At 57.1% G+C, this 23,044-nt stretch overlaps 2 protein-coding genes across 2 annotated transcripts; one reads left to right on the top strand and one right to left on the bottom strand.

The window, feature by feature from the left end:
• Positions 1 to 366: 366 nt before the first annotated feature.
• Positions 367 to 8,037, bottom strand: LOC100231840 (cytochrome P450 1A4). The gene is made up of 7 exons (XM_030281309.4): positions 7,945 to 8,037; positions 5,122 to 5,997; positions 3,964 to 4,090; positions 3,625 to 3,714; positions 3,419 to 3,542; positions 2,920 to 3,006; positions 367 to 1,488 (listed from the first exon to the last, which is right to left on the bottom strand). The coding sequence occupies exons 1-7, from the start codon at positions 8,020 to 8,022 to the stop codon at positions 1,182 to 1,184; spliced, it is 1,689 nt and encodes a 562-aa protein (XP_030137169.4). The 5' UTR covers positions 8,023 to 8,037; the 3' UTR covers positions 367 to 1,181.
• Positions 8,038 to 12,305: 4,268 nt separating this feature from the next.
• LOC100230890 (cytochrome P450 1A5) lies at positions 12,306 to 16,908 on the top strand. The gene is made up of 7 exons (XM_002195752.7): positions 12,306 to 12,416; positions 13,515 to 14,390; positions 14,982 to 15,108; positions 15,627 to 15,716; positions 15,799 to 15,922; positions 16,107 to 16,193; positions 16,408 to 16,908. The coding sequence occupies exons 2-7, from the start codon at positions 13,536 to 13,538 to the stop codon at positions 16,712 to 16,714; spliced, it is 1,590 nt and encodes a 529-aa protein (XP_002195788.5). The 5' UTR covers positions 12,306 to 12,416; positions 13,515 to 13,535; the 3' UTR covers positions 16,715 to 16,908.
• Positions 16,909 to 23,044: the final 6,136 nt, after the last annotated feature.

Here is a 23,044-nt window from a genome sequence, read left to right as displayed (position 1 = left end):
TTTCCCTGGGGTGAGTGCTGGGTTGGATTCTGGTGAGGATTGTTTGAGCCTGATGGCCAATCCAACCCACCTGGGGCTGGACTTGAGAGAGAGGGTCACAAGTTGTGTTGGAGTTAGAGAAAGTAGTATATAGTTTTAGTATCCTCCTTTTATATAATATATTAATGTATTTTAGCATAGTTATAATAAAGAAATAATTCAGCCTCATGAACTGAGTCAGACATCGTCATTTCTTCCCATTGGGTTCGCCTGTGTTTACTATACACCAACTCAGATTTTGAAGGATGATAGAGCAGCATAGGGTGCTTTCCCCCCAAAAAAATAATAATTTCCCAGCAGAACGAGATCAGAAAACAACTCAAGAGATGTTCATGTAAGTATTTATTGGGTTAGAAACGTGGTGTGGTTTCCATCCCAGCTGCATTCCAAGCAGGCACAAACAGGCAGGAATTGCTGCTCCATTTGCCATGAGGCTTCACCTTCCCACTGGCTAAAGCTGAGCATGGCAAAAGGCACCTCCTGCCCTCCCGAAAGCCTTGCTCCTTAGCCTGGATACAGAAATCTAGTGCTTGATAAAGAAAAAAACCCTGATATTAAAAAAGGCAGCAAATGCAGAGTTAGTCTGAAAGCCAGGAGTGTCCTTTTTGTCCCCTTCCCAGTCCTTTGAGATTTTCCAGGAGGCTCCATGTTAGGATTGATTTAAAATCCCAATTTGTGAGTGGCTCTGCTGGTGGATTTTTGTTTTTTCAATCAGTGGGAACACTCAGGAATTCCCTCCATGAGTTCACATTCAGGGAATTCAGCTGTGTGGGTGCACCCAGGGTGGGTCCTCTCGAGGCAAGTCCTGCTGAATGCTCCACAACCTTTCTGAAGAACCCAATCCCAGCGGCACAAGGAGCTGGAAAAGAGGAGTTCACCCCGTGGGATAAGGCTGGGCAGGATGCTCCGAGAGGAACCTGCAGGTTTATTTCTATTTGGATGGAGGGAGCTGTTTGTGGTGGGTGGAGAACATCCCACCACAGGCTGGACCTCTCCAAGGGACCTCTGGGGAGCATCCACGTGGGAAGAGCTGATGGAGCCCCACAAGAACCCCACAAAGCCCAGCTGCCACCACCAGGGGAGGAACCATCCTCCAGAGGAGCAGCCCAGCGCGGGGCAGAGCATCCACCGCCCCGAGCAGCTCACAGAGAGCTCCCGCCGGGAAAACGCGGCCGGATCTGGAAGGCCTCGCACTTCTTGTACTTCATGGTCAGTCCATACTGGGGGGTGATGTCCACGTGCTCCCCAGGCCTCAGGCTGAAGTGCAGCTGCTGCAGCAGCGTGGTGAGGAAGAGGAAGATCTCCCAGCGGCCGATGGTCTCCCCGATGCAGCGCCGCTTGCCCAGCCCGAAGGCCAGCACCTTCTCGCTCTCCGGCCGGCTCAGCTCCGTCCCCGCCGCGCTCAGGAACCGCTCGGGCCTGAAGGCTGAGGGCTCCTTCCAAAGGGTCCTGCGACACAGAGGGGACACTCCTGAAGGGGTGGTTTGGGGATGTAACAGCTCGGTCAGTGCCACCCCTGCTGTGGCAGGGACACCTTCCACCGTCCCAGGGTGCTCCAAGCTCTGTCCAGTCTTGCCAAGGATCCTGGGACAGCCCCAGCTGCTCTGGGCACCTGTGCCAGGGCCACCCTCACAGCCAGAAATTCTTTCCTAATGTCCCATCCTTTCCTGCCCTCTGGCAGTGGAAGCCATTCCCTGTGTCCTGTCCTTCCATCCCTTGTCCCCAGTTCCTCTCCAGCTCTCCTGGAGCCCCTCCAGGGCCTGGCAGGGGCTCTGAGGTGTCTCAGAGGGTTCCAGCCCTTGGAGCCCCAAGTTTTGACCCCTGCAATGGGGTCAGTGACCAAAAGCCCTCCTTGCAGAGAGGAGCTTTGCTGACTCCACCATCCAAAACCGCCCTTGGCAAGCTCTGGCCCCGATCTACAACACCGTGACCATGTCAGACCCCATCAGCTCAGCCTGTTGAAACCTCTGTTCCAGGCTGGGGCTGTTTGCCCAGGCAGACACTGGAGATGGATTTAATTCCATCTGTTTAATCCCAGCAGCCAGAGAACCTGCAGCTTCAGCACTGGGATCAGCCAGCAGCCCTTCAAACAGGAAAAATGGGGACAATGGAGTTTTCCCTTTGTCTACTCTCTCAGCAGAACTTCCCAGGTGGGATTTAACAGACTCTCAGCTGGGAATTTTTGCTGGGATATGTGGAATCCTCTCTGTCCCAAGGACAGCATTCCCATCCCACGCTCATGCAGGGGCAGGAGGGATATCCGAACGTTTCTGGCCTCTTGGGCTGTTTGGATACAAACATCTTGAGCTTTGATCCAAAACCCCCACCTAGGAACCCGCTCCTGGAGCAAGCCTTAGCCGCCTCCCTGCTGGGATGTCTCTGCAGGGAAGCAGTGGAGGGGCAGGATGGGGCTCTGCTTTCCAGCCCCCCATCATTCCCAAAGCTGTGGTTATGATTCCCCCATCAGCAACCACAGCACGGGCCCATCGAGTTTAACGGGGTCACGTCGCCACGTGTTTCTCCCTTAAAAAGGGGAGTGAAAAATTCCCATTGAGCACATCCAGAGCCATCAGCTCGGGTCACAGGATCTGCTTGGCAGCGGGATTTTCTGATTCCCAACTATCCAGCAGCCTGAGCCTCCACATAAACCAGGTAATCCCCAGTGCTGGGGAGCTGCTGAACCGGGGGCCAAGCCAAGCTGGAGCAGCTCCATGCCCAGCAGAGCCAAGGCTGGGCTCAGCATCAAACCCACACCATTTTTGGTCCAACCTGCCCTTTTGTACACAATCCAGTCATTTTTTGGCACGAGGGTTGGTGTGATCTGGACACCAAGAGCAGCCAGGGCAGCCTGGATGGGCAGGGAGGGTTTGGGATACTCACTCGTCGTGGTTCACTTGCCACTGGTTGATGAACACGCAGGTGTCCTTGGGGATGTAGAAGCTGTTCAGCACCGTGGCTTTTGTTGTGCTGAGGGGAACACGGGTGGAAAGAGAAGTTAGAGGAGACCCACAGCTCCTGACAAGTCAAAGCCAGGCGAGTCCTGCAGGGGTTTCATCCTCAAAGCCCAGTTTGTGCCCTTAGGACTGGCTAGGAAATACCCCAGATGGTATTTGGGAGGTTTAATGGTCTTGGTTTCACTTTGCTCCAGCAGAAAAAATCCAGTTTCAATTCACTCCAGATGAGTTGTGATGTGGCTCCTCCCAAGGCAAGAAAAAATATAAACCCAGGGGTGTTCTGCCAGCAAAGATTTGTGGGGTGAAACCACCCTCAAAACAAAAGATTCAACCCCAGAAGGGCAACAAGCTGGAATATTTCCTCCTTACAGGGATCAACTCCCTTCCAAAAACCCGAATCAGGCGTCGGCCGCTCCAGCCCGTACCTGTGTGGGATGGTGAAGGGCAGGAAGGAGGAATGCCGGAACATCTCCAGGATAAAGGCTTCCGTGTAGGGCAGCGTGCCCCGGTCCGACAGCCGCGGCCGCCTCTCCCGCCCGATGGTCCGGTCTGGGGGAGGTGGATCAGGAAGAGGGTCAGGAGCAGGGCTGAGCACAAAGATTTTGGTCCCCCATGTGGTTCACGGACTCACCCAGCTCTTCGTGGATCTTCTTCTGGACGTCGGGGTACAAGGCAGCGTACATGAGGCTCCAGGACAGGGCGGTTGCCACAGTGTCAAAGCCTGGATGGGTGTGGAGGAAGCATTTAGTGACCACAAGAGGACAGGTGAGTGGGTGTTTCAGATTCCACCCCTCTGCATGTTTGTTCCCCCATCAGCTGCCACCAAAAAGTGCTCAGGAGGGTGACCAGCAGCAGCACCACACACCCAAAGATGGCCAAGGTGTCCACCCAGCAGCTCCATGTCCCCACCCAGCCTCCAGCTTTGGGATTCGTCTCAAAGATTGAATGGTGCCCTCAGAAACGTTCCCACCTGCCCCAAAGAGGTCGTTGACGATGTGGATGATCTTCTCATTGGAGAGCTGGACATGGGTGTCCTCCCCAGCGTTCTTCTCCTGGCAGTGCCCGATCAGCGAGTCCGTGATGTCCCGGATGTGCTCCTGAGGAAGAATTCACAGAGTGACCAGAATGGAGGAGACCTTGGAGATCATCGAGTGCAACCCAGCCCCAGCACCTCAGCTGAACCCTGGCACCCAGAGCTGCATCCAGGCTTTGTTAAACACACCCAGGGATGGGGATCCACCACCTCCCCGGGCAGCCATTCCAGAACTTTCAGGGATGCAGGGATGGGGACTCCATTCCAGAACTTTATCACCCTTTCTGTAAATAACTTTTCCCTAATAGCCAACCTGTATTTCCCTTGGTGCAGATCGAGACTGTGTCCTCTGGTTCTGTCAGTTCCTGGAGACACAGCCCAGCCCCACCTGAGCACAGCCACCCTTCAGGAGGGACACCATGGGCACACAGGGATGGGGAAATCTGCCTCAAATGGCTCAGGGTGGGGAGAAATCACTGCAGACCAGAGGCCTTTAGAGGGCAAGGCACAGGCTTGGAGCTCTGGGTGCTGAAAATTTTAGACTTTCTGTGCTGACAGACTCTGACTCCCAGGAGAGCTCCACATATGGCCTGAGACTGTGGGAAGGCTTCCAAAATTGATTAATGGCACTGGGTTTGTGGGTGTGTAGTTGATTAGAAGTGTGTAATATCACAAAGTGGAAAACTTAGAGTTTGGGGTTTTAGAATATAGTAACATATATAGAGCAAGTTGGAGGTTTGAGGGTGGAGGCTGGTTGTTCTTCTTTACCTTCTTCCTTTGTCTTCACAGGATTGGGTGGTTTTTGTAATTTTGTAATTAGAAGTCATTTCTTAATTGGATAGTTTAGCCCTAAAAGACCTTGTACCAAGAGATAGTTGGTAATTTTGTGCCTTGTTAATGAAAGGCTGTAGAACTCACGGCTGTGAGGCCGTAACAATGATAAGAAGTAATAAAAACCTGAGCCTGAGCATGAACTATCATCTCAAGTGCCTTCAATCCCAGCTTCGCCAGAGGAAGAAAAAGGAAGCCAAAACCCAGCAGCAGGGCACACTTGAAGGCATCTCCAACCACATCCAAGAGCAGCCAAGCCCTTACCTTATCAAAGCTGCTGTAATGCTCCTGCACGATTTTCTGCACGAAGGCGTTGAAGCGCCGGTTGATGTCCTTGAAGAGCTCCATGGTGCGGCTGGGGAGGTAGCGCAGCACGGGGATGAAGTCGGCGGGGTGGCCACTCCCGGCCACCTCCCCAAATTCGTTGCCCAGGTTCACCAGGCTGAGCAGCTCCTGGTCCTCGTGCTCGTAGCGCTTGCCGAAGCACATGGCACAGATGACGTTGGCCACCGACACCACCAGGTACTGGTTAAGGTCAAACCTCTTCTCCTCCTCCATCAGCTGCAGGAACTTGGTGACCAGGTACTCGGCCTCCTTGGAGACGTGCTCCTCCAGCAGGCAGCTGCAGGACGAGGTGGGGCTGGGGGCGATGGAGAAGCTCTTCAGGGCGCTCTGGGCCAACTTCCTGCGCGCTTTCCACACCTCCCCGGAGTCGGGGCTGAACGCCAGGCTCTGCCCGTTGGAGATGTAGTGGAAGCTGTAGAGGTCGGGGCGCCCCATGAAGTCGTCTCCTTGCCTGACCAGGGCTTGCCTGATGGTGTCCAGCCCGCTGAGCACCAGCACGGGCCGGGTGCCGATGCGCACCTCCATCACGTCCCCGTAGCGGCGGCCGAGCCGCGTCAGCGCCAGGTGCGTGTCCCGGCGCAGCTCCAGCACGTTCCCCAGCACGGGGAAGCCCCGCGGGCCCGGCGGCCGCCGCAGCCCCTCGGGCACGGCCCCGGGCGGCCGCAGCCGCTGCAGCGCCAGCAGCAGCAGGCAGAAGGCGGCGGCCGCCAGCAGCGCCTCGCTGGCCCACACCGCGCCGGGGCTCCCCGCCGGCCACACGGCAGCGCCCGGCATCGCCGCCGGGACCGGGCAGCCCTAAAGGAGCGGAGAGCAGTGACGGCCGGAGCCGGGAGCGGCGGGCGGCTGAGCGCTGCCCCTGCTCCCCACCGGGACACGGAGCGGCGGCCCTTGAGCGGCATCCATCGGGGGATGGAGCTGCCCCTGCAGCGCTGGGGGTTCCAGCGGCACAGCCTGGAGACCTGTGAAGGCTCCGAACACACCCACCCATACTTTAAGGGGGACCTCAACCCGTCAGAGACGTTGTGGCACCCCTTTTCCCACAGCAGACCCTTAGACTGGTGTGCAGAACCCTCAGGAATGAACCAAAGATGGGTTCGGAGCTGGGGCTGCCTCTATTCTGTGACACGTTGAAGTGTTCCTGACAGGGACAGGAGTGACAGCCCTGCAGCAGCTCGGGGGATGGAGCTGCCCCTGCAGCGCTGAAGTGTCCAGCGGCACAGCCTGGAGATCTGCCAATGTCCAAAGGCACCCACCCGTACTTTAAGGGGCACCTCAACCCGTCAGAGATGTTGTGACACCCCTTTTCCCACAGCAGACCCTTAGACTGGTGTGCAGAACCCTCAGGAGTGAACCAAAGATGGGTTAGGAGCTGGGGCTGTCTCTATTCTGTGACACGTTGAAGTGTTCCAGACAGGGACAGGGACAGGAGTGACAGCCCTGCAGCAGCTCGGGGGATGGAGCTGCCCCTGCAGCGCTGAAGTTTCCAGCGGCACAGGCTGGAGACCTGCCAATGTCCAAAGGCACCCACCCATACTTTAAGCGGGACCTCAACCCGTCAGAGACGTTGTGGCACCCCTTTTCCTTCAGCAGATCCTTAGATTGTTGTGCAGAACCCTCAGGAATGAACCAAAGATGAGTTAGGAGGTGGTCTCTATTCTGTGACACCTGGGGGTGTTCCTGACAGAGACAGGGACAGGAGTGACAGCCCTGCAGCAGCTCGGGGGATGGAGCTGCCCCTGCAGCGCTGGGGGTTCCAGCGGCACAGGCTGCAGACCTGCCAATGTCCAAAGGCACCCACCCATACTTTAAGGGGGACCTCAACCCGTCAGAGAGGTTGTGGCACCCCTTTTCCCTCAGCAGATCCTTAGACTGGTGTGCAGAACCCTCAGGAGTGAACCAAAGATGGGTTCGGAGCTGGGGCTGCCTCTATTCTGTGACACCTGGAGCAGCGACAGCACAGGACAGGAGCAGGACCAGAGCTGGGCTTCACTTGTGACCCGCAGTTGCTGCGCTTTAGGAAACTCCTCACACTAAAAAGCAGGTTTTTGCTAGCCAGGAGTGGAAGGAATGGGCGCCCCAATTTTTTTGTCTACGTGCCAGGAAGCAAAGGTGTTCTTTTAATCACCGGACTTTTCTTTCCTCCTCAAAGTTTTTCCAGAGCTCTTGGCTAGAGGAGAGCTGATCCTGGTTTGAGTCACCGAGGCACAGCTCAGCAGCACATGAAACGCAGCAGTGCTAGGGATCATCCCAAAGATCCGTGGTATGAAAAATAACCCTGCCAGCAGGATGAGTGCACCCTGCTCCCGGCTCTGTCAGAAACCACGGAATCATAGAGTCCCTCAACTTGGAAGGGACTCCTAAAGATCACCGAGTCCAGCTCCCAGCTCCTAGCGGGACAAAATCCATCCGAAAACCCCGAGCAGGGCTGGGAGGCAGTCAGCTGTCAAATCCCCCCTTCCCTGGGGGTTGGCAGGGTGCCACAGCCACCCACGGGACACCTGCAGGGAGATTCCGGGGGGCTGTGGGGACCTTGCATGGCAGCGGGTGCAGCACAGCCGGGACCCCTTCCCAGCCCTCGGCAGACCCCCAGGACCCCCAAAACCCCCATCCCGCAGGTGAGGGGAGGATGCTGCTGGAGTAGGAAAGGCAGGACAGCCCACAGCGGGGCTGTCCATCACTCGGGGGTGCCTTGGAGGTGTTGTAAGAGCCCCTCATCCCCGGTGCGGGCTGCCCGGTACTCACCTCGTCGGTGCGGAGCGGCGGGAGGGGCCCGATCCCGCGGCAGGTGCCCGCTGCCCGCCGCTCCTGCTTTATATGCATCGCCCCGCGCTCTGATTGGCCAGGCCGCCTCCCGTCACGTGACCCACAACTCCCCAAAAACTCCTCAGACCCCCCCCCAGACCCCCCGTTTCACCGGGGCTCCCCCCACGCGTGGGTGCGGGACCCCCACTCATCCCCGCGGGGAGGCTGCGGGGCGGGCGGGGCAGGGTTAGGGAAGGGATTGGGGTGCCCATAAGTCGTGGCGTGGGGTGCGGGGGTGGGGTGGGGGAGGGGAGGGGGTGTCGGTGCCGCCCGTGGGTTCCAGCCCGGGGCGGGCATCGCGTGCGAAGAGGGCGGGATGTTTGGGCAAACCCGCACCGCCCCGGTCACTCCAGTCACGCTACCGGCAGGATCTTAAAGGCGCCGGTCCCGCGCCCCGCTGCTCCCCAGGACCCCCCCGGGGGCCGCCCCGCTCCCCCCTAAACCCCGAGGGTTCCACAGACCCCTCCCGAGCGCCCCGCAGCCCCGGGACATCCGCGGTGTCGGGAGCCGCGGGGACGGCGGGAGCGTGGGAAAACCGCCCCGAGCGGTGCGGGTGCGCGCTGGGGGATTCGGTCCCCTCGGGGCTCCGCGAACACGTGTGGATGAGCGCAGCCCGCCCGCAGCGGGGCTCCGGCCATCGCGCACCTCCGCCGGTGCTCCCGGTAGAGCAGAGCGGCGGCCACCGGCACCGTGCGTGTCCCCCCACGTCGCGCTGCGGGAAAGCTCCGCAGGGACCCCGCGGGGACGTGGGCGGCGGGGCAGCCCCGGGGGTCACGGCCCTGGCTGGCCCGGCCCGGTTAAAGATTGTCCAGGTTCGCGTGAGAAGCCGCCGTGCCCTCTGTCACCTCTGTCACCTCTGTCCCGTGGGGACAGGGCGACCCGAGGGGCGAAGCGGGGCTGGGATGGGGCGCAGGGTGCACCGGAGGGAGGCGGGCACGCCGGGGAGGATGTTCGGGGTCCGAAGGGGGGCTCAGACAGAGTTTGCAGCCCCCAGCCCCTCTCCCCGCGGGGTGACAGGCCAGGTCCCCCTCTGTCACCTCTGTCCCGTGGGGACAGGGCGACCCGAGGGGCGAAGCGGGGCTGGGATGGGGCGCAGCCGGGGAGGATGTTCGGGGTCCGTAGGGGGGCTCAGGCAGAGTTTGCAGCCCCCAGCCCCTCTCCCCGCGGGGTGACAGGCCAGGTCCTGCCCTGCAGGGAGGAAAAGGGGGACCAGCCCGCTCCCAAAATCAATCGCCTCCGCTCTCATGCCTGTTCCCAGCCCAGCCGCTACGAGGTGGGAGACAGGCCAGGGGGTGCCGCCCCGCCGGGGGGTCCCAGAGGTGGCATTAGGGACATCGCGTGCGAAGGGGCTCCGGCCAGACCCGGGAGGGCCGTCCTGGTCACTCGCAGTCACGCTATGGGTGGGTGGGGGGGGAAATGGTTTTTAAAGGACCAGGGCGGTGCCCTCCCGGCCAGGAGCCTGGCCCGGGGTCAAGGCGGCGCCGGAGCAGCTCAAGATCAGCTCCCCCCACGGCTGGCTGCGGGCTGGGCAGCTTTTGGGGGGTCCCCAGCACTGGGGACAATCGTGGGTGTCAACAGCAGTGCCCTCTGCCACAGGGTGCTGCGTCACCTGCGAGGGGACGGCAGTGCCGCTGTCATTTGTGTCCCCTCGACGGGACACGGTGATCCACGGAGCCACGAGGGGAGCGCCACCTGAAATGTCCCCTCTTAGCGACACCGAGCGGTGCCCCGCGCTGCGGGGCTGCTGGCCACAAGTGCCACAAACAAATGTCACAAATGTGCCCCAGGCTGGGGACACTGGCCGGGCTGTCCATAAAGCCCGGCCGGGGATGGCTCTGGCGCCTCTTGCAGCACCGGGCACAGCGCTCGGTGAGTCCCTCCCGGTGTCCCCGCGTCCCTCCCGCGCGTGGGAGAGCGCCCACGCCGTGTCCCCGCACACCTGCGCAGGTGTGTCCCCGCACGGACACGCCGCACCCACGGAGTCCGTGTGCGGGGACAGGCTCGGGGGTGCGAACACGCTCCATGTCCCTCCTGCGTGGGCACGTTCCCGTGCCACTCGTGCCTGTGGGCACCGTCACCCTGCCGCTCCCGCCTGTCCCTGCACGCACAGCCCGATCCCGCGGGGTGGTGACCCACGGAGGGGACAGCGACACCCGGCAGGGACACGGGGCTGGCAGCGTCCCCGCCGCTGTCCCAGGCAGCTGCGGGGATCAGCGGGCTCAGCGAGGGGCGGCGGCCGGGGCTGAGGGTGTTTTTGGGGTGTTTTGGGGGTGTTTTTGGGGTGTGGGGATGCCTGGCACGCAAGGCAGCGCTCTCATCGGGAGGCATCGTGCCCTCGCAGGGCTTGGCAGCCGCCGGGGAGGGCTGGGAAGGGCTGGAAGAGAATCCTGGGGAGCCTCTCCGGGACCCTCCCCAGCTTCTCCAGAGTTTTGGGATGTGACTGGTGAGGAGTGGGTGGGTTCAGCATCAGCACAAGGTCTGAAATGCTGCTGGGAGGGTGAGGGGGGTCACCCAGTTTATTGTAAGTTGTCTAAAAGATTTTCTTCTCGGGCTGCTGCGGTTTGCTCACAGCTCAGGCAGAGGCACACACACACCCTGACATCCTCTCTGACTCCCGACTGCTTCTTCTCTCCCCACCCCTGGCCATATCTTTTATATGGTACATTACGTGATAAATATTTACAGTTTTTTCTCCATACCTATTACTTACATTAAATGGTGGTTTTTTTACTTTAAACTAATCTATGAGTGCTAACATTATTAAGAATATGGAGGTAAGGAAGAAGAAAGAGGAGGAACAGGACTGGCTTATATTCTTCTGTTTTAAAACTTTTGACCCCCATGTACAAAGTAAAACCCCCCTGTACAGGTGTTAAAATCTCCCTGTACAGCACTCAAAATTTCTTATTTTTACTTTGTGACTACTTCTACTCTAATATCTAAATTTTGCGACTTCTTGTTCTTCCTGCAAAGTTGGTAAATCGTTCCATGGTTCAAACCCAAAATCACAGCTGTTTCCAGCTGCCTGCCAGGGTCTCAAATGCTTCTGACCAGGGCCTGGAACCTCCAAAAATGTCTGAGGGACATTTTGAGTTCCGACAGGAGGTGCTGGCGGGATCCAGCCGGCCCGACAAGCCCTGCTCCTGCAGCCTGCCTTCCCAAAAGCGTTCCCAAGGGTTTTGCCGGGACCGGGAGGGCTGCGGCATTCCCGGGAATTATCAGCAGGAATATTAGCAGCCAGAGTTTTTTAAGTGTTCTTGCCAAACATTAATGAACGGCGTCATTGCTATTAACGAGCCTGATTAGCCCAGCTGTTGAAAGCCTTTATTAAATATTAGCTCAGCTTTTTCCTGGGCCAAATTCCCCTTGGAATTTTCAAAGATTGAAGGAAACTTCGGGGCAAAACCCCAAGCTCTGGCTCATCCCAGCTGCACTTCCCAAACTCCTCTGAATTTTGCCCTGCCCGGAGAAGCAGTCCCGTTGGCTCGAGCACTTCCCTGGCTGGTGTCACCCAATGTTTTGGAGGGATGAACTGCCCCAGCCTTGCCCCGTGCTGCCCCTTCACCTCTGCTATCTGCCGGGCTCACCTCCTCCCCTCTGCCCGCCACTCCTCCTCCTCCTCCTCGCTGCCTGTTTGCCCCGGAGGGGCCGGGGGAAGCGAGCCAGCCGCCTTCTCACGCAAACCTGGCCAATCGTTAACCCGAGCCTGGCTCTGGCCCTGGCCCGGGTGATGCTGCCACCACCCTCCCGGGACAGGGAACCTGCCGGTGATTCCCCGGGATGGATGGGGAGGGTTGGGGATGCCTTGCCACAAAGGTGTCCCCTCGCTCACAGCCTGCAGGTCCCAGCGCCTCCAGAGTGGCCGTGGAGGTGACAGCCCTCTCTGGCTGCTGGGAACAGCCTGGCCAGCCCAGAGCAGCTTTTTGGGGAAATGCTGGCACCTACATTCCATAGGCAAGCAATGCCGACAACGTGTCCTACATCCTCCCCAAGGCAGGGTTTAGGGTCCCCCTTGTTCCTCCCTGTCATGGGGACCCCCTTCTGCCTCCCTGTCCTGGGGACCCCCTTCTGCCTCCCCACAGCAGGCTCCAGGGCCCTGGCCCAGGAGGAGAAGTGACCATCCATGCCCCAGAGCCTGTTGGAGGGCAAAAGGGCTCTTCCCTGCCTCCTTGGGCAGGCTCCAGCCAGGGTCGGCCCCGTTTGTTAATGGGTAGCCATTCCCAAGGGCTTTGGCAGATAAAAACCCAGCGGTGCAGTGAAGGGAGAGCTTAGATTTGCAGGTGGCAGGAGAAGAAGGACCAGGCAGAGGAGAACGAGGTGACAGGAGAAGAAGATTGAGGAGACAGAGGAGGATTGCCCGCTGCTCCTGGTGCCAATCCCTGCTGGGAGTATTCAGCAATAAAACCAACCAGGTAGGAGAGAGCCTGAGTGTTTGAGGGGAGGGTGAACATGGATGTAAGACCAGGAAGGTCATATCTGAGTGCCCCTGCTCACCCAGTGAGCCGTGTGTTCTCACTGAGCAGCCCTGTGGCATTCCCACCTTGTGGCCAGCAGGTCCATCCTCCTGGCTGTAACTCCTGCTGGGTTTGGAGCTCCTGGGACCACATTCACAGAGGAGCTGCTGTTCCTCTCCTCCTGTTTCCCTGGGATTTGCTGAGCTGCGCTTTTCCATGCCTTGCTTTACAACGTTGTCTGCCCTGGGCAGGAGCCACGGCTGTGCCAGTGGGGGTTGGGTTTTCTGTGGGGACAGGGGTGTCACTGAAGGCTCAGGCAGTTGAGGATGGGTGGGTGTGTTCGGAGCCTTCACAGGTCTCCAGCCTGTGCCACCGGAAACCTCAGTGCTGCAGGGGCAGCTCCATCCCCTGAGCTGCTGCAGGGCTGTCACTCCTGTCCCTGTCTCTGTCAGGAACACCCCCAGGTGTCACAGAATAGAGACCACCCCAACCTCCTAACCCATCTTTGGTTCACTCCTGATGGTCCTGCACAACAATCTAAGGGTTTGAGGGGAGAAAAGGGGTGCCACAACGTCTCTGACGGGTTGAGGTCCCCCTTAAAGTACGGGTGGGTGCCTTTGGACATTGGCAGGTCCCCAGCCTGTGCCGCTGGAACCCCCAGCGCTGCAGGGGCAGCTCCATCCCCCGAGCTGCTGCAGGGCTGCCACTCCTGTCCCTGTCTCCAAGTGTCTCAGCCTAGAGACAGCCCCAGCTGAGAACCCATCTTTGGTTCACTCCTGAGGGTTCTGCACACCAGTCTAAGGGTTTGCGGGGAGAAAAGGGGTACCACAATGTCTCTGACGGGTTGAGGTCCCCCTTAAAGTATGGGTGGGTGTGTTCGGAGCCTTCACAGGTCTCCAGCCTGTGCCGCTGGAACCCCCAGCGCTGCAGGGGCAGCTCCATCCCCCGATGGATGCCGCTCAAGGGCCGCCGCTCCGTGTCCCGGTGGGGAGCAGGGGCAGCGCTCAGCCGCCCGCCGCTCCCGGCTCCGGCCGTCACTGCTCTCCGCTCCTTTAGGGCTGCCCGGTACCGGCGGCGATGCCGGGCGCTGCCGTGTGGCCGGCGGGGAGCCCCGGCGCGGTGTGGGCCAGCGAGGCGCTGCTGGCGGCCGCCGCCTTCTGCCTGCTGCTGCTGGCGCTGCAGCGGCTGCGGCCGCCCGGGGCCGTGCCCGAGGGGCTGCGGCGGCCGCCGGGCCCGCGGGGCTTCCCCGTGCTGGGGAACGTGCTGGAGCTGCGCCGGGACACGCACCTGGCGCTGACGCGGCTCGGCCGCCGCTACGGGGACGTGATGGAGGTGCGCATCGGCACCCGGCCCGTGCTGGTGCTCAGCGGGCTGGACACCATCAGGCAAGCCCTGGTCAGGCAAGGAGACGACTTCATGGGGCGCCCCGACCTCTACAGTTCCCGCTTTGTGGCGGACGGGCAGAGCCTGACGTTCAGCCCCGACTCCGGGGAGGTGTGGAAAGCGCGCAGGAAGCTGGCCCAGAGCGCCCTGAAGAGCTTCTCAATCGCCCCCAGCCCCACCTCGTCCTGCAGCTGCCTGCTGGAGGAGCACGTCTCCAAGGAGGCCGAGTACCTGGTCACCAAATTCCTGCAGCTGATGGAGGAGAAGAAGAGTTTCGAGCCCTGCCGGTACCTGGTGGTGTCGGTGGCCAATGTCATCTGTGCCATTTGCTTCGGCAAGCGCTACGAGCACGAGGACCAGGAGCTGCTCCGGCTGGTGAATTCATCGGAGAAGTTCACTGACGTGGCTGCTGCTGGCAACCCCGCCGACTTCATCCCCCTGCTGCGCTACCTCCCCAGCCGCAGCATGAAGCTGTTCATCGATTTCAACAGGTACTTCGTCGGCTTCCTGCAGAGGAGGGTCAAGGAGCACTACGAGACCTACGACGAGGTAGGAGCTCGCAGGATCCTCCCTTGCTCTCCTCCCCTCTCTACCAGCCAGGTGTTTGTGTTCTGGCCACAACAGCAGTGGCCATTGTCTCTCCCCAGTCCTCCTTCTCACAGAATCAATGGAATCATGGAATGTCCTGAGTTGGCTCACACGTGGATCATCCATCCGATCCACCTCCTGGCCCTGCACACACACCCCAACAATCCCACCCTGTGCATCTCTGAGAGCGTTGTCCAAACTCTCCTGGAGCTCTGGCAGCCTTGGGGCCGTGCTGGTTCTCTGGGGAGCCTGGGCAGAGCCCCACCACTCTCTGGGGGAGGAACCTTTTCCTCTTGTCCCACCTGAACCTCCCCAGCCTCAGCTTCATGAGCCTCTCAGTGTCTCCTCCATTCCCTGTGTGGTGTGGCCAGTCTGGTGGTTGAACAGCTGCTCTGTGCTCGTGTTCCTCAGAGAACCCTCTCCTTGTTTGCACAGGGGCACAGGAGCTGAGGGATGATGCACCCTGGGCTCCCCCAGCACCGGGTGGGGCTGCCCAGGAGCACCCACCCCTCTGCAGTCCTGCTCCACGACCTTGTCTCCTCTTCCTCTCAGAACAACATCCGGGACATCACGGACTCCCTCATTGAGCAGTGCCTGGACAAAAAACTGGGAGCAAACACGGCCGCGCAGATCCCCAAGGAGAAGATCGTCAACCTCGTGAACGACCTCTTTGGAGCAGGTAACCCCACACCTTTCCTCAGCTGGGCAGATGCTCTCACATTTTCTCAGCTCCTCCTGTCTGACCCTTCCTTGTCCACCAGCAGGCAGCTGGTCTGGGTCTAAGACTCACTCTCCTGCTCTCTGGACCTGCCAGGGACACCTCTAGAGACCAGTCTGGGCCCTCAGCTCTGGAAAAGTGAAGGGCATGTGTTAAACAGCTCAGCTGAACCTCACCATCCAGAGTGGTTTTTCCTGGCTGAGGGAGATGTCTGTGGGCTGATTCATCTTTCTGTGGAAATTCCCTCAATTCTGGAGAAGCTGTACAAACCTGACACAACTCAGGAGCGGGACAGGCTGAGAGAGCGGGATATTTTAGCAAAGATTGTTAGGGCAGAATAAAGCCCCAAGCCTTGCTGTGTGTCCAGGATGTCCCCTGCAGCCTCCTCAGGCAGCCCAGACTGCCCTGTGCGATGGTCAGCCCTCAGAGCAGGGTGGCTGCTGTGCTGACCTCACCCACGCCCCGTCCTCTTTGCCCAGGCTTCGACACCGTAACCACAGCCCTGTCCTGGAGCCTCATGTACCTTGTGACAAACCCCAACATCCAGAAGAAGATCCACGAAGAGCTGGGTGAGTCCGTGAACCACATGGGGGACCAAAATCTTTCTGCTCAGCCCTGCTCCTGACCCTCTTCCTGATCCACCTCCCCCAGACCGGACCATCGGGCGGGAGAGGCGGCCGCGGCTGTCGGACCGGGGCACGCTGCCCTACACGGAAGCCTTTATCCTGGAGATGTTCCGGCATTCCTCCTTCCTGCCCTTCACCATCCCACACAGGTACGGGCTGGCTGGCACAGGGGCACGAGGCAGCCTCGAGGCACCGTGGTACGGCTTGTGGAGGACACAGCTGCCCCCACAAAACCGCCCCCTTGGTCACACCCTTCAGGAGCAGCCTGACAGTCCCCCGAGGACGCAGAAGAACCTTTGGCCTTGCCCAGCTCTCCATCTTTTCTCTCCCCAGCACCACCAAGGACACGGTGTTGAACGGCTACTTCATCCCAAAGGATCGCTGCGTGTTCGTCAACCAGTGGCAAGTGAACCACGACGAGTGAGTACCTTGTGAGGCACAAACCCCCCTGTGGTGACAAGCAGGTCCTTTCCTGTGCTGGCAAACACGTCCCCTCCTGCAGTGACAAACAGGACCCCTCCCCTGGTGGAAAAACCATCAGGGATGTTCTTCCCAACAGTTCCCACCTTCTGGTGTCCCCCCGACACCCATGACCAGGAGAAAGCATCTCAACACTTGATGTTCTCCCTTCCAGGAAGCTTTGGAAGGACCCAGAAACCTTCAACCCCGAGCGTTTCCTCAGCGCTGACGGGACCAGAGTGAACAAGGAGGACGGGGAGAAGGTGCTGGTGTTCGGCCTGGGGAGGAGGAGGTGCATCGGGGAGAACATTGCCCGGAGCCAGGTGTTCCTCTTCCTGGTCACGCTGCTCCAGCAGCTGGAGTTCAGCGTCTGCGAGGGCGGCAGGGTGGACATGACCCCGCTCTACGGACTGTCCCTGAAGCACAAGAGGTGTGAGCACTTCCAGGTCAGGCAGCGCTTCCCCGTGAAGGGCAGGAGCTGAGCGGTGGGGGCAGACATCTCCAGGGTGTCCTTGCAGCAGAGCTGGGTCTGGAATGACTTTGTAGGGTGATGGGATAAACTGAAACCGTCGGGACTTCTGTTTTATCTGCTTTGTTTTGTGGCAATTGTTGCCTGTTTTGTTTGCTGGTGTTTCTAGTATTGCATAGTTCATTAAATGTTGGCTATTCCACCACACCCAGTTTTGGACTGTATCCTTTGGGAGTTGCTCTCTGATGGATGCAGGACAGCCAACCCATGCCATAACCCCACAGCCCCCATCGGTGTTTCAAAATTAGAACTATGGAATTGTTTAGGTTGGAAAAGGCTTTAATATCATCAAGGCCACCATTAACCCGTGTTCCCACATGCCACAGGTTTTAAGACCCCCAGGGATGGTGACTCCACCACTGACCACCTTTATGGTGAAGAAATTTCCCAATATCTAAAACCTCCCCAGGTGCAACTTGAGCCTTCATCTGCCTCCTCCACCACGGCTGGTGGTGGCCCTGGAGGACACAAGGGAGGACACAAGGAAGGACATAAGGAAGGACACAAGGGAGGACACAAGGGAGGACGCAAGGAAGGACATAAGGCAGGACACAAGGTAGGACACAAGGAAGGACACGAGGCAGGACACAAGGGAGGACACAAGGAAGGACACAAAGAAGGACACAAGGGAGGACACAAGGAAGGACACAAGGCAGGACACGAGGGAGGACACAAAGAAGGACACAAGGGAGGACACAAGGAAGGACACAGGCAGGACACAGGCAGGACACAAGAAAGGACACAGGGAAGGACACAAGGCAGGATACAAGGAAGGACACCAGGCAGGACACAAGGCAGGACACAAGGCAGGACACAAGAAAGGACACAGGGAAGGACACAAGGCAGGATACAAGGAAGGACACCAGGCAGGACACAAGGCAGGACACAAGGCAGGACACAAGAAAGGACACAGGGAAGGACACAAGGCAGGATACAAGGAAGGACACCTTCAGCCCTGGCTGCTGAGAAAGCCGAACTGCTGCTGTTCCGGGCTGGAACAAAGGTGTTTTCACAGCAGGAAGAGAATGAAACCCAAGAATTGCTCCAGTTCAAACCCAAGAGTTTACATTGGCTGCCAGTCAGCCCGTGCCAGCAGAGCCAGATGCCTCCTTTTCCCCAGCTTTGCACGCAAAGCCACCTCAGCCAGCCCCAGCAGCTGGCAGCGATGACACGGGGACAAGCACAACCCCGCTGCAGCACGATCCATTCCAGGGGATCATTCTGCCCCCACAGCCCCAGACCCCGAGCACTGGGGCTCCAGCCAGAGCTGCTGCCATGTCCAAATGCCAATCACTCATCAGGCGTTGCACAAAAGCTTCCCAGAAGAGGCAGAGATGAAAGCGTGGTGGGGAAGAGAACGGGGAAGCCGATTGCCCAAGACTTCGGGGAGATCCTGGCTTGTCCAGACCCGCTAAACCAGCCTGGGGGAAAAGGAGTGACTCTGTGTGTCCAGGCCCTGCTTGGTCGCCACTTTGTGGTGGAACCCTGAGGGGACACAGCCTCAGAGCCACCCAAATTCTTTGAGGCAGCACAGGCAGCTGTTGGCATCACACCAGCTTTGTCTTCTCGAGATCCCAATATTGTAGGAAAAGCACTGGAGGGGAAGGTCCAAACCTGCTGCAGGCTACCAGGTGTTGTTAATGCAGGTGAACCTAATGGGGAGAAATGACGATGTTTGACTTAATTCATGAGGCTGAATTATTTCTTTATTATAACTATGCTAAAATATATTAATATGCTATATAAAAGGAGGATACTAAAACCACATATTACTTTCTTTGACTCTAACTCTAACCCAACTTGTGACCCTCTCTGAGAGTCCAGCCCCAGGTGGATTGGATTGGCCATCAGGCTCAAACAATCCTCACCAGAATCTAATTAAGTACTCACTCCAGGTAAACAATTCTCTAAATACATTCTACATAGGAAAAACAAGAAGCAGAAATAGAAATTGTTTGCTCTTCCATTTTTCTCTGTGCACCTCTATGAAAAATCCTAAGAGAGAAAGAAATGTGCTTGCCACAACCAGGGGCATTGGAAAAAAAGTGGAAGGATGTTTTAGGACAACCCATGAGGTTCATTAGGCAAATAACAGCTCCACCAACTACGACAAGGACAGAGGTCAATGCACCAGAGTCCCAAACCCACTTCCCATAAAGGACATCCCACACATCAGTGCACCAAAATCCCAAACCCACTTCCCACAGGTCAATGCACCAAAATTCCAAACCCACTTCCCATAAAGGACATCCCACAAATCAAGGCACCAAAATCCCAAACCCACTTCCCATAAGGGACATCCTACAGGTCAGTGCACCAAAATCCCAAACCCACTTCCCCCAGGGGACATCCCACAGATCAACGCACCAAAATATCAAAACCACTTCCCATAAAGGACATCCCACAGATCAGTGCACCAAAATCCCAAACCCACTTCCCATAAAGGACATCCCAAAGGTCAACGCACCAAAATCCCAAACCCACTTCCCATAAAGGACATCCCAAAGGTCAACGCACCAAAATCCCAAACCCACTTCCTATAAGGGACATCCCACAGATCAATGCATCAAAATCCCAAACCCACTTTCCCACAAGGGACATCCCACAGGTCAACGCACCAAAATATCAAAACCACTTCCCATAAGGGACATCCCACAGGTCAGTGCACCAAAATCCCAAACTCACTTCCTATAAGGGACATCCCACAGATCAATGCACCAAAATCCCAAACCCACTTCCTATAAGGGACATCCCACAGATCAGTGCACCGAAATCCCAAACCCACTTCCCACAGATCAAGGCACCAAAATCCCAAACCCACTTCCCACAGGTCAGTGCACCAAAATCCCAAACTCACTTCCTATAAGGGACATCCCACAGATCAATGCACCAAAATCCCAAACCCACTTCCTATAAGGGACATCCCACAGATCAGTGCACCGAAATCCCAAACCCACTTCCCATAAGGGACATCCCACAGGTCAGTGCACCAAAATCCCAAACCCACTTCCTATAAGGGACATCCCACAGGTCAATTCACAAAAATCCCAAACTCACTTCCTATAAGGGACATCCCACAGGTCAGTGCACCAAAATCCCAAACCCACTTCCCATAAGGGACATCCCACAAATGAAGGCACCAAAATCCCAAACCCACTTCCCACAAGGGACATCCCACAGATTAATGCACCAAAATCCCAAACCCACTTCCCCCAGGGGACATCCCACAGGTCAGTGCACCAAAATCCCAAACCCACTTCCCACAGATTAATGCACCAAAATTCCAAACCCACTTCCCATAAGGGACATCCCACAGATCAACGCACCAAAATATCAAAACCACTTCCCATAAAGGACATCCCACACATCAGTGCACCAAAATCCTAAACCCACTTCCCATAAGGGACATCCCACAGATCAAGGCACCAAAATCCCAAACCCACTTCCCACAAGGGACGTCCCATAGATCAATGCACCAAAATCCCAAACCCACTTCCCACAAGGGACATCCCACAGATTAATGCACCAAAATCCCAAACCCACTTCCCACAAGGGGCATCCCACAGGTCAATTCACCAAAATCCCAAACCCACTTCCCATAAAGGACATCCCACAGGTCAGTGCACTGAAGTCCCAAACCCACTTCCCTTAAAGGACATCCCACAGATCAAGGCACCAAAATCCCAAACCCACCTCCCATAAAGGACATCCCACACATCAATGCACCAAAATCCCAAACCCACTTCCCATAAAGGACATCCTACAGATCAATGCACCAAAATCCCAAACCCACTTCCCATAAGGGACATCCCACAGGTCAACGCACCAAAATCCCAAACCCACTTCCCATAAAGGGCATCCCACAGGTCAGTGCACCAGAATCCCAAACCCACTTCCCACAGGTCAGTGCACCAAAATCCCAAACCCACTTCCCACAAGGGACATCCCACAAATGAAGGCACCAGAGTCCCAAACCCACTTCCCGTAAAGGACATACTACAGGTCAATTCACAAAAATCCCAAACCCACTTCCCATTAGGGGCATCCCACAGATCAATGCACCAAAATCCCAAACCCACTTCCTATAAGGGACATCCCACAAATCAAGGCACCAAAATCCCAAACCCACTTCCCACAGGTCAATGCACCAAAATTCCAAACCCACTTCCCATAAAGGACATCCCACAGATCAATGCACCAAAATCCGAAACCCACTTCCCATAAGGGACATCCCACAGGTCAGTGCACTGAAGTCCCAAACCCACTTCCCATAAAGGACATCCCACAGATTAATGCACCAAAATCCCAAACCCACTTCCCTCAGGGGACATCCCACAGATCAATGTACCAAAATCCCAAACCCACTTCCCATAAAGGACATCCCACAGGTCAGTGCACTAAAGTCCCAAACACACTTCCCATAAAACACATCTCACAGATCAGTGTACCAAAATCCCAAACCCACTTACCACAGGTCAATGCACCAAAATCCCAAACCCACTTCCCATAAGGGACATCCCACAGATCAATGCACCAAAATCCCAAACCCACTTCCCATAAAGGACATCCCACAGATTAATGCACCAAAATCCCAAACCCACTTCCCACAAGGGACACATCCCACAGATCACTGCACTAAAATCCCAAACCCACGTCCCATAAAGGACATCCCACAGGTCAACACACCAAAATATCAAAACCACTTCCTATAAAGGACATCCCACAGATCAGTGTACCAAAATGCCAAACCCACTTCCTATAAGGGACATCCCACAAATCAAGGCACCAAAATCCCAAACCCACTTCCCACAGGTCAATGCACCAAAATTCCAAATCCACTTCCCATAAAGGACATCCCACAGATCAACGCAACAAAATCCCAAACCCTCCTCCCCCAGGGGCCATCCCAAAGCCAGCACTGCCCTGCTGCAGGGGAAGGCACTCTCAAAGGTGCTGTCATGCCCTGGAGGTGCAGCTCAGTGCCTGCCCCGGTGACTCAGAAGAGCAGTGACATTGCTGGGCACTCGCCAGTGCCATGCTGTCCCCGTGGGGTGGACTTGGCCCCGTGGGGACACGCGTGCTGGCCCGCTGAGGGACCACAGGCCTGGCTGGCTGCAGCCCTTGCGTGCCTCCCTGGCCCGACACTGCCTGGCCGTGCTGATAAGGCTGCAATAACCAGGAGCAGATAGAAAGAACTGAGGGAATTTTTTTTTTTCCCCTTTGCAGATGAGAGTTTTATAGCCCCGGGGCAGATAAGCAGCTGAATATTAACAACAGCGTTGTGGAACTGCCTCTTGGTGGTGGGAGGGCTCCCCAAGGTCCTTCCGTGGAGGGCTGAAGGATTCAGCGCCGTGTCAGGATGGAGGAGGGGAAGGGAAGGGTCTGGAGGGGAGAGGAATGGGCAGGCAAGTTTTCCTTCCCTCCTGTTCACGGGGCGGGAGGCAAAGCAGCCACTTTGTGACTCCCTACCTACATTTAGCACCTCTCCCTCTCTCGATGCTGATGGAGCTGTGGAAGACCTTTCCAGGCATTCTGCAAAGGCAGGAGGGACCCCTGAGACTTGGTCTGAAATCCCTGCATGCTCACCACTTGTGGGAATCCAGGGCATCCCTCTGGCTGCCCTGGGACCCTGGCAGGGTCAGGAACCCCCTGGACAGAGCCCCCAGAGACACCGGCTGTGATCTCTGTCCATGGAAAAGAGTTTTCAATCTTACAGCATGAATTACCAGCTCTGAGTGTTTGATATAAATAATAATTAAGTGTGGCACAGGTGCAAAAATAAAATTTTAGGATTCTAGATTAGGGGTCCAAAGGGGACAAGATGGAGGAAATTGGGGGTGCCTTGTCCTTTATCTCCTTCTTCATGCCCTCCATGTGTCACTGTGGTGTTGGCATTTTTCTGTTGGTTCAGGCTGGGGACACACTGTCCAACGTAGGTGACAGATATTGGCACGTTATTGTAAATCCAGCACAGGTAGTTTGTGGTATTTAATGTTTGTACCATCCCACTGAGGGCAGAGCCCCACACGCTGCCCTGCAGGACAGAGCTGCGGCAGGGCAGCAGAACATGTTAGAGATAAACAGAATAAACAACCTTGAAACAGCACAGACCAATTATGGCTTCTGCTTTGGCAGCGGGGCTGACAGACAGAGACTTTCTACAATCTCAGGATCATCAGTGCCACAGATTCCGACAGTCACTCCTTGCACATCCCATCCAACAGGCCAGACCCCAGGAGAGGCTCCAGCTTTCCTGCTGGGCTCCATGAAATCACAGAATGGA

This window comes from Taeniopygia guttata, chromosome 10 (assembly GCF_048771995.1).
Source record: "Taeniopygia guttata chromosome 10, bTaeGut7.mat, whole genome shotgun sequence".
Lineage (NCBI taxonomy): Eukaryota > Metazoa > Chordata > Aves > Passeriformes > Estrildidae > Taeniopygia > Taeniopygia guttata.
The sequence above is the reverse complement of the archived record's forward strand: the minus strand, read 5'-3'. Positions and strand labels throughout refer to the sequence as shown.